Source organism: Phaethon lepturus, unplaced genomic scaffold (assembly GCF_000687285.1).
Source record: "Phaethon lepturus isolate BGI_N335 unplaced genomic scaffold, ASM68728v1 scaffold24119, whole genome shotgun sequence".
Lineage (NCBI taxonomy): Eukaryota > Metazoa > Chordata > Aves > Phaethontiformes > Phaethontidae > Phaethon > Phaethon lepturus.
Genome location: NW_010565891.1, coordinates 5,135 through 16,584, shown reverse-complemented (window position 1 = coordinate 16,584; position 11,450 = coordinate 5,135). Strand labels below are relative to the sequence as shown.

General features: G+C 37.4%; 1 protein-coding gene across 1 annotated transcript in view; it reads left to right on the top strand.

The window, feature by feature from the left end:
- Nucleotides 1-233: 233 nt before the first annotated feature.
- LOC104627194 (uncharacterized protein F13E9.13, mitochondrial-like) overlaps nucleotides 234-11,450 on the top strand; it is a gene marked incomplete at its 3' end in the record, with an annotated part of 15,125 nt that continues 3,908 nt past the window's right edge. Inside the window, exons 1-2 of the mRNA XM_010295323.1 lie at nucleotides 234-365; nucleotides 7,390-7,570. Coding sequence (XP_010293625.1) covers nucleotides 234-365; nucleotides 7,390-7,570 — 313 coding nt within the window. The remainder of the gene's footprint in view (nucleotides 366-7,389; nucleotides 7,571-11,450) is intronic.

Below are 11,450 nucleotides of genomic sequence, written 5' to 3'. Positions count from 1 at the left end.
AGCTCATGTCCAACTTTTCATCTATACCAGTACCCCCACGTATATATATTATGTATATATTATAGCAGTTATTCCTCAAGTTTGTGAATTATATCTAGGAGCTGAATGGTTACAGTTAAGGAAAAAGGCATGTCACAATGAGATACAGCAGCCTTTTAGCAAATTTACCCTGTTTCTCCCTGTTTCAGTATGCCAGTCCCTATAGTTATCTTACCTGAAGGCTGTTGCTGTACATGGGTTTGGTTTGTGTGTACCCTGGGGTAAGCAGCATTATTCTTGCAGGGACACCAAGAAGTTCTCTTCCATTGACCCAGATCATTGATCAAGCTTGTCAGGAGGCAGAAGCTTACAAGGATGCTGGAGTTGTAAGTTTTGGTTTCCTTCTTCCTATGGCAGCATTTACACAAGGCTGCTTCTGCATAGCAAATATTTTAAATTGAGTCTATAATTCATCAAAAGCATCTTAAACCATACAGTTTGGGAAGATGTTTAAATCCACATCTTTTATTTCAACATAGTAAGTAGGCCTTCTAGATTGCAAAACCCAAAATAAGCATCACACACACCCAAAGCAATTGAAAAAGCTTAGATTCAAATTGTACAATTCATATTGCTTAAGTTGGATTACCTTCAACTTGTAAGAATCAAGTCAATTGAAGAGGGGGGAGAAAAACACAGATAGGAAGTTGACTGCAACATGGATGGTTGCTGGCATTCTAAGTATCTGGCTGTAGGATGCTTCATCATCCACTCTGACAAGCCACTGTATTTTTAGCTCTGTACAGTACTCTGATTTCACGAAGTCATGGAGGAATGCCATGTGCACAGCCAAGGCACTGTGTACCTCAGTTACTTGTAGGCTGCAGGATTGCCCCACATTTGTGTTTATACCAAAAGAGCACAGATTATTCAGGGACTAAAAAAGCTTAGGTCCTTTTCTACCCTCTTTAACCCTTCTATCCTAGACCTCTGGCAGCAAGCATGCTTACTTTGTGCATCTAGAGAAGGCCCAAAAGGCCAGTCTCAGCCAGAGGCAAGAAGAGGCAGGTACTGCTGACTGAATTGCTGTTGGAGCTGAAGTGGTGTAGTAACCTTCATAGGTCAGTAGATTTTAACAGGGTATATGTCCTTTTGAAAGGTCAGATATGTTTTAAACATTTCACTGCATCTTGTCTTTAGGTGTTGATGTGCTTTTTCTTTGATCTGCTTACTGTGTTATGTACATTTTCTGGCATGGCAAGGTGGTGTCCTAATGTCCAAGGTTTTCAAATGTCTTAAATGAACAAGTAGTCACTGCTCTGAGCTGCTGTTTTCTGCAAAACTCAGTAACAAGCCAGTTGAAACCTTTTTAATGGCATAAATTAGAATGATACTTTACAGACTGAACAAAATTGGATATAAGAGCTAAATTACAGAAGATCAAGGTCAAAATGCAAGACAAGTCACACAAAACAGGTTACAGGCAGAGCGCTAGTAAGGCTAAATTAGGAAAAAACCAGTGCAGAAGAATAAAGTTTACATAGGCAGGCCTATGAACAAGATGGGCATATGCAAGATGTTCACCCACTTAGAATAATGTCTAACTGCAAGTTGTACAGAATGAGTAAGTTCCCTTCCTTTTCATGCCTGTTGAAAGAACAGGTGTGCAACAGCTCTGTATTCTGTACTGTGACTTTATATTTTGTCTTTACAGTCACAGTATCAACATGAGATATAATGTGATTTGATCTACATCAGAAGAGTGGCAAGTACTAGTCTCTGTCTTCCTGTGTTAGAGGAAGTGGTTGCACAAGTGATCTGTAACTCTTAAAGCCACTGCCCCACATTCCAGTGCTTGTTTACCCTTTTCCCTTAGATGCTAATTGCACATTGAAACCTTTAGCAACAGGGAGAAAACACGAAGTATACCTAAAGTTAAGGGAGGGTACAGAAGCAGTTGCTTTCACTGCTGACATGCACAAAGCTGGAACAGTTTTAAGACAAGCTTGAAAAATCAGTACTAACCCAAAATTTTGAATTGGGTTTTATACAGTTCTAATAAATTCTGCTATTCCAGGTCTAACTGATTTACCTTTTCTCTTATTGCATTGCAGTCTCTGAACTTGAATATATTTTTAAACCTACCTCTCAGGTAGGCAGGTGAGGCGAATGCAGTCATTGCTCTACAGATTTGGACAATTTCAAGGCTTAAAGTTGTAACTTCTACAGGAAATAGACTAAGCATAAGAACATACATTCCACACCAGTCTTCATTCTGAAGGTCTGTACACAGTAGCATTACAGCAATATGACAAACAAATCCTTTATTAATGCCATAAAGGTCAGAGATAATCACAAGAATTTCCATAAATATCAGTAGGGTTGCCTAACAGTTTCTGCAATTCACTTGTCCAGTTTTTCCTGGTACTTTAAGAGTAATGCAAGTTTTCATGACAGCTACTTCAAGAGCTTCCCACTCTTCCAAACTAGCTGTTCTGCTTCTGTAATGGGAATATATTTGGGTTTTTCCCTCAGTACTCCAAGTGAACGATTAAGCTGTCTGTTTTTCTTGTGGAAAAAGAGCTAAAAACTTGAAGTTTTTTTCCACAGATGTTTCTACTGACAGTATTTCCAAATACTGCTTATAGTAGCCTTTAAGAAGATACATAACCATCTTGCTGCTACTAGGTGTTTACATATTAACACCAGTTAAAGCAACTTGAGACAACATTTAAAAATAAAGTATATGGTCTTGCTCACTCAATATGCATTGCACTTGGGAGTAAATCCTAGTATATTCAGAAAAAGGTGACTTGTCTGGCACATTAACAGCTTAACATAATAAATATGAAAGATTTGTGATACTAGAGCACAGTAATGAAAACAAGTGAGTGCTCAGTTAGGAAGCCATCTGTGCTCAAAATGTATATGCTTTGTACTTGCGTGTTGTTAAACAATGAAATTCCCTAGACAAGATTTTATAAGCAGCAAGCTCTGAGGCATTATGATCCCTCCAGTTTGTATCTGCTTTTGTTTAAGCAAAAAGTAAAATACATATTCAGGTTAACTTTTACTCCTTCCAATCAGCCTGGGTGAAGCTTTCTTCACAGCCAGAAAATAGACCACAAGTTCCCTCTAATTTCATTGATATCGATTACTTTACTACTAATTGCTGTTATCTAGCTGTAGCTCTGAGTAGCTAACAGTTAGAGATACATAAGTAAAACTATTTCCATTTAAAAAAATCCCAAAAGCATAAAGCTACATTGAGTTGCAAATATTATCGTACTTCTTACTGCACAAAATCTTAGGTTTTCATCTTTTACCAATGATGTTTCTGGAGATACATTCATTGCTATTCTGATCCTCCTGACCCTTCTTTTGCCTCTGTACCTGGAAGGGTAGTTGCTAGTATGTATTTTATGTTGATGTTTTTAAAAAGTGAAACATTTCAAGCCTATTACTCTTATAACTACAGTAATAGTTAGAATTCAAATTACTTAGAGTTTAATAACAGTTGAGACAGAATAAACTAGTATTTCCACATAGAAACATGTAGGTAGTTATCAATTAGATTACAGAGGTTAGCATTTCAAATCTTAGCTATATTGCAGTAGAATAAAATAGCAGACAAACCTCCCCACAACTACCTCCTATGGTATATGCAGGAAAACAGAAGATATCTACTTACCTATATTAAGGCAGTAATCTCTTGCTCTGGAAGTAGAGTGTTTAAAGGAATTGCTAGGAAGCTGTGCCTAGGCACAGCAAATAAATGCTCTACAAAGGCACCTGATTTCCTTTATAAAGGGCACATGACTGTGGTGGTGGGAAAGGCTGTGAATGTCTTAGTACAAATCTGAGTGTATATAATAATGAGTATAGTGCAAAAGCCCTTTTTCTCCTCAGGGAAAGAGTAGTTCTTTTAAGCTTTCAAAGGTTTCTATTAGTATGTATGTGTTTGTAGGTAAAGCTTTTCTCTTAGCAGAAACACTGGGGTTAAAGTTGCCCTAGGTAATAGTTACATTAGGTCGATGTGGAGTTAAAGGTTGTATGATTGTTATACCTGTTGTGGCTTATAGTATTGTGACTATTTTTTGAGGCTTTTCTGCTGTGATATGTGTATGCGTGGCTGAAGTGTTCTAAGAGGTCATTGCTGTAAGTGGAATAAAGCTAAGGAAATTATTTTTCTATATAATCAGAGACCTATTTAAATGATGTATTTTTCCAGTAGCTAACTGTGATACAAGAGGCATTTTGCACATACGTAACACTTCAGAAGTCATTCAAAGTAAAAAGGAAATATACTGTTTGATAATTACTTATAATAAGGCTATTATATGTAAGCAACACTTCAATCATCATAATATTCAATGGAAAAGGAACACAAAAGGTGTTTGCTAGAGTTCTATCTTGTACTATCCAAATAAATTCTGCTCTGGAGGGTGTAATAGAGTAGCTGTTCCCATAGACTTCTGAGCTATAAGCTTAAGTTCCAAGAACTTTAATTCAGCATAACTGTTTTCTTTCCACCATTTTAATTAGCAGTCTGATACTACTGAAGTCTGTTTTATATATATATCAATTCAGTAAACACAGAAATCTGTGGTGTTATATTTTTGTATAAAATATGAAAGAAAGCTTTGAGTTAATGCATCTGTAATTCAACTCTCTGTATTGCAGAACATATGTTGTTCTTTTTTAATTAAACAAGACATGATATGCAAAAAACCATAGTCTATCGGATGGTACCAAAAGAATAACACATTATTAAAGTAATACCAAAAATATTCACTGTAACTGTGAACCTTGAGGCCATAGGATGAGAGAACTGCTGAGAAGTGAATATAGTAAGTTTAAGACAGAAAAGAAAAATGCTGGGATCCTCCCATATGCCTGCATTTTGAACTAGAATTTTGAACTAGGTACTTTTTATGCACAGTAGAGTAGCTAGGGTTTTAAAACAATTTTGAAATTAATTCATTAATGTAGCTAACGGAATAATTTGCTTTATGCAAATCCTGACCTGTCAAAGTAGTAGCAACTCACAGAAAGTTCAGTTTCACTGCAGTGCTCCTGTGGAATTCTGCCAGCCCGTTCTCCTGCTTTTTTGGCTGCTAGTGTGGCTCTTCAGGAGCCGAGTATCTGAAACCCTATTCCCAGATGCCTTTTTCCTGTGTGTCATATTGAGGTTGATTCTTGACTGCCTGAAAGCCTGTGTCTTCTTATTTACAGATCCTAGCTCCTTGCCATTATGATAAGCTTGGATTGTCCCAGTTATCCAAGTTTTGGTGAAATCTGCTAAGTAGAGTATTCTTGAGCCAAGGACTAAGGGCTTCCAGGTTTTGTGTTTAAACCTGGAATTACCTGGTTTTGAAGGTTTGTTAAAATACTATAGTCCTACATTAATCCTTTTGCCACATGCTACTACTGACCAACTTTGCATTCTTGCATAGACTGACCTAATATATTTATGTGTACAGCGGGCAAAAGGCTACGGGATTTATCTTTCTGTTGGTACCACAAAGGATTCAGTATTTGTGCCTGAGGTAGAAGACCATTTGGTCGGTTCATGTTTATTGGAATAGTCCTGACCTCATTCTAGAGAAACTGACTCAAAGTTTGTGATTTTTTTGTTCTCATTTCTGAAAATGCTGTGGGTTTTCTGAGGACTGGTTGTCATTGTTGTCATATGGCGACCTCCCACCACAGGTAGAGAAGTGTGGATGTTAAATTATACGTTTAATTGGCCATAGGAACAAAATCAAGGACAGAAGTTTTGGTTAGTTGTCATAGCTGGTTTTCCTTTGGCTAGTTGAGGTTTTCTTAGACTGGAATTCTGTAATTAAGCTGATGAATGGCACCAAGTAGTGTGCAGGTCTAACAATGGCTGCTCATAATATCAGATCACTTTTTCCATTAATAGGTTATGTTGTTTTGTTTTTAAGGTAGCATGTACTTTGTGTATTTAAGTACTCAGCTGTAAGTTATACGGTAAAGGCTGTTGTACCTTGGTGCACTGAGCGTTATGTGGGTCGTGTGCTTGGACTGACCATATTGTTCCACCGGATTATTTCCTTTTTCAGCTTTCCCCATCCTCCATGTTAGGTGTTCATTTATGATGTCTGTGGCTTAGCCTGCAATTCAGCCATTAAATGCTGACTGCATTTTATATACTATCTTACCTTTTACTGCCGGAAGGGCTTCTACATACAACAAAGATTAAAGAAGCGTTACATAGGAAAGATTTTAGAAAAGGAAACCTTTTTTTTCCCCCTTCCTGATTCTCTGTGTTGTTACTATTAACCAAACTTTTTTGTTTAATCTCTAGTTGTTTGTTGGGTGGTTTGTTTTTTTTTTCCCCCCAAATGTTCTTTCTATTCTAGTTCAGTTAGAATGTCTTTGAAATTTAAAGCCCTCATTTTAAAGGATTAAGATATATGGCAAACCTCCCGAGAGAGTGGAATTTATTTTCTATAGATACAATTAATTTGTCTGTTAAACATTTTGTATTTTAGATTGAAGAAGATGAGAAATTTCTAGCTTCCTTTAACATTCTCACTGCAAATGCAAAATATCAGGCTGGAAATAGGCTTCAAGGCTATACTTTTACTCTTGTTATTAGTCCTTGACAAAATTATATATGATTTGCAGTTGTTGGAAACTTCCAGGTATATACTATGCAACAATTGGAAAAGTAGAAGGTATGAGATAATGTACAAAGATTTTTCAATAAATTGCATAAATTATATCAGCAGAGTATTTTATCATCATTCCATTGTTTGCTAAGAGTATGTCTGTGTGGAGTGGGAGGTATAGTAGATAATAAATAGCAATATCTTCCTGCAAGTAATTCTGAATCCAGAATGGGAGAAATACCAATACTTAATGCTATGGTGTTAGGCACACTGCAAATAGGCACAATAATAGTCAAACAAAAAATTCCTTTATTTATCCAAAATAATACTTATTTTCTGACATTAATTGAATTGAAAATTGCCTTGATTATCTCTAAATCCTCTGTTATCCAAACATACTCAATATCCTATATTCCACTTGGATAATTGAAGTTTGACTCTACACTATTTTTAATGAGGTATAAGATTTAACTCATTCGCCTATAGTTCACATTTTAGGATGGATCAAAGGAAACCCAATTGATGAACGTATAATTAAAATCACATTTATTTCTCTTCATGATTTCCCTGCAAATACCATGCTGTTGATTAAAGCACTTTTGTAAGTGGTTGCATGCATCAACGCAGTTTACTGTAGATAATCCTTCCTTTGAAGGAAAACCTTTAAACCCGTGTGCCTTTTAATACAAAACAGCGTGCTGGTAAACTAGCCATGTTTTTTAAGTTCTTTTTTTCCCGGTTTAAGCATATTTCTTTACAATAATCTCCACAGGATGGCTTGATCGTAGAAAACATGCACGACCTTCCTTACACAGTGTGTCCTGGGCCTGAAGTCACGGCGGCAATGACAGTCATCAGCGCTGCAGTGAGACAAACCTGCCCCCGTCTCGCGCTGGGTGTCCAGGTCCTGTGTGCGGCAAATCAACAGGCGGTCGCGGTCGCTCTTGCTGCAGGTAATAGAAATGACTCGTCAGTTAGTACTGTTGCTTGCTATGGCATTTACTCTCTGCAAATTGTGCATTGTACTAACATAGATACCATGAAAAATGAGACATGAAAAGCTCACTGTACCCTGAAAAAGCAGAAATTAGATTTTGAGAAAGATGCCTGCTTGATTATAATAGATGATACTTGCGCACTGCTTCAGTTGGAGGCAGCTAAAAATCCCAAGGCCGCTGCCGCAGCTTTCTAGGTGAAACCTGTCTGAATATAATGATTAGTTTAAACCTACTCATGTCTAAAAGCCACCTTTGGTGTAACTCTATTTACTTCAGTTAAATTATATTTGAGGATCAATTTAACCCACTGTGGTTAAGCATCCTGTTTCAGCATCTAATTATATGTTGTTGCTACTACCGTTATCCATTAAAACTAAGTTTTCATTGCCTTTTTTAATGAATGGATGGAATGAAGCTTTTTATATAATAACAAAAAATTGAGTGTACAGCTAGCCAAACTACTTAAAATTAAATTGCATTTGAGGGAATTAAATATAAATTAATCTATCTTTATTGCATGAATCCTAGATTTGCCAACCTTTCGGCTCCTACTGCTTGCTGAAGCAATTTTAGTTTTTCGTATGTAACATTCCAGGATTTAAAGATGGAGGCTGGTTTAATATGGAAGGCTTGTACTTCCTAAATACTTCATAAATTGAGGGTTAATGCCTGTTTTTGCCCAAATTACATATGTGATTACAGTAAGGTTGAACGTTTTTGAATGTACAAATTTTATAAACAGGCAGAATTTTGTAAATGCATTGGTAAGATGCTGGTGTTAACTGAAAACCAGGTAAAATAACGTAGGCTAGCTTATCTGCAGTGGCAGTTTTAATTATGTTGGATATGTTCTAAAAGTCTTAAAATCCTTTTTTTCTTGGGGGAATTCTTATTAGTAGATGTGTTTTGAACTTAGATTTGAGTTCAAAAGGTGAACATCAGAAGGTGCCATTTTCAAGGTATCTAGCTACTTGACAAACTGACAAAACCTAACTTCTATTGCTGCAGTAGAACCTATATGAAAACCTAAAATAAAAATGCGAACAGAATCCAATTTTAGTTTTTAGGGATTGCATTCACGTAGGATACTTGAGGTACATAGGCATTTGCAAAAAATATTTACACATCTTACATTTTACAAGCAATAGTCAAACTGTTAGTGAGATATGCATCCTCTTAGGAGCAAAACTGATCACTAAATGAGGCTTATAGTGTGGGAACAATGTATTTCTTTTATTTCTCAGCAATTTTTAATGAGGGAGAGAATTCCTGGAGGACTTGGGTTTTGCTCAGCTCTACTACTGTTCTGCACTGTTTGCTCTGTAACTGGAGAACACCAGCTAGGAAGGGCCTGTGTTTTAATGCATTTCATTGCACTTCTCTAAAAATGATTGTCTCAAGTTCACTGAACAGGAAAACAAAAAGAAAAGAAAATCACTTTAAGCAAAACCATAGTAAAGTGAGTGCTACTTTGTAGGTAGCAAATCTTGTAGGTAGCAAACCTTTGAGTAGTTTTTCTGTAGCAACTTTAACGTCAGTACAATTTTAATAGGTGGCTATTAATAAAGCAAGTCCTGTATGCTTTCACTGCAAAAAATACTTGCTGAAGTTATTTTAGCATAGGTAGCATCTCCTGCTAACATGCATTCATTTCATTTTCCCCGTGGAAACTCCTATCTTTGGTAGAAATAACCATTCTGAAGAGAACTGCACAGGGAAATTGTAAGTGGTCTCTAGATGAAGGTAATGATTATATTTTCTAAAGGGGGAAAGAAAGTCAGCAGGTTTACCGTGTGACGAGAAAGAGCTCAACATCAGCAACATGTGGTTATACTAATAAACATGTTGTGGGTAGCCGAATAGTAACAGATGAAATTACTGAATTTTCCTAGCATATTGACAAGGTATTGGATAAATCTGAAAATAACAGTAATAAATCAGGGGATGAGGCACCTGAGAAGGTCAAGAATATTTTTTAAAATTTATTTTGGTTCTTTAGGGAACATTTTATTTATTCAATTAGGCACCTAAAGGAAGGAATGCCAGCAAAAATGGTTTGTGCTGGGTGCTTCAGCAAAGGTATGAGACAGTGGTAGGAAAGCAGTGGGGGATCTTGAGGAAAAAGTGAACCGCTGTGTCTGCACTCTTCTGATAGAAACAAGCAGTTCCTCATGTTACCAAAAAACCAACAGTTGAACCCAAACAGTTGATGCCAACATCCTCCCAGCTCCAAAAGGTCATTGCAGACCGTTACACCAGTGCCGAATGCTCTTGGTTCAGCGCACCGACGCATCCACCACGGGGGGCTGAGGGAGGCAGTTGCCCGAGGGCTCCCATCTGGCAGCCCATGGCGTCCTCCTGCCCTGGGCCTTGCTGCAGGGCCCGTGTTCTTCCTCCCTCTGCCCCACAAACCAATGTCGCTGTGCCTGATCTTTTGCTTTCGCTGTTGACTTCAGGAGGTTATGTTGAAAGCTGCCGGGATTTCCCCCTGTTCCTGAGGGCAGATATGGCAATGTTAGACGGCTCAAAAATTAGTGTCATTATATACAGATTGTGGGGGAGATTGATGTCACACCTTTCCTAATATTAAAGTCCTCTGCTGCTCAATTTTTATACTCTTCTAATGTAGGCATTTTAATTTAAAATACAGTAGTGTCTTAAGGGACCGTAGACCACAAAACACGGAGACGACACAGAATAGTACAGTTTTGTATTTATATTTTTGACTGGCAGCCATCTTAATCTCAAATACTTATTCTCAGAAAAACAACCCTTCTTAATAGTTCAGTTTAATGGCATCCTCCAAAGGCTGTATTATCTTCCAATGCCTTTTGTGGAGAAGGAAGTCAGAATTTGTTTGCTAGGGTTACTTTTCAGTTGCTTCATTATTAACAGGTGTACCATGTGTTTTTTAGAGGTGTATAATTTCCTGTTTGTAGTTTCTGATTTAATTAACTACATCTGCTTGAGGTTGAAACAGAGTGATGTATATAAGCAAGTTCTATGAGCATTTGTAGAGGAGATAAAAATACAAATGCTCCCTTATTTATTTTTGTTTAGCAAATATTACTGGTTATCATTTCTCAGTGCTCAGGAATGTCCACAATATGTTCACTAAGTCTGGGTCAGATTTAGGCATAGTTTTTGGTTTTCCTTATTTATCCATGTGCCTTGTTTTCTGAAGTTAACCGTTGTGCTAATTTCATGTACTCATGTTGTTTGTTGATCTACTTCCAAATTACCTGGCTTTTCTTTTATTGAAAGATTGCTAATTGTGAAGCACTATTGATATTGGAGGGGACTGTTGTGTCTAAAGGAATTGCCCAAAAGCCTTTAGGTCCTATTTGTTTTTCCTTGCAGTAGTAAGCTGTTCTGCATGGCTGTCATCTATCAGTGTAGGTCTTTGCAGAGGAGATGGAGCCTTTATAATACAGGGAGTATATGCTGGTGATAGTCCCTTTATTTTGCACGTTCTGCATGCTGTTACCAACATGTAGCAGTGATTGAGAAAAAACTAATAACTGGCTCATCATTAGACTAATGGACACAAAGTTAATTGTGAAAGGAAGGGTTTCAAGAAATCTTGCCTTTGTGGAATATTGGCCTGGCCATCTGCTGATCTTCAAGGCATAAAACAGTCCTCATAGCTGTATCTCTGTAGTGATCCATGGGAACACTTCTGGTATTCCAAGTATTGGTATTCCCTGTTGTATCTTGACTCCATAGGGTGGAAAACCCAGGCACATGGGCCAGAGGCAAGTTATGCTCTTATGTTCTGGCCAGAGTTTCAGTTTGGGTGCCTGGGAGCAAGGACTGTAGGGTCTACTGTGTAGAG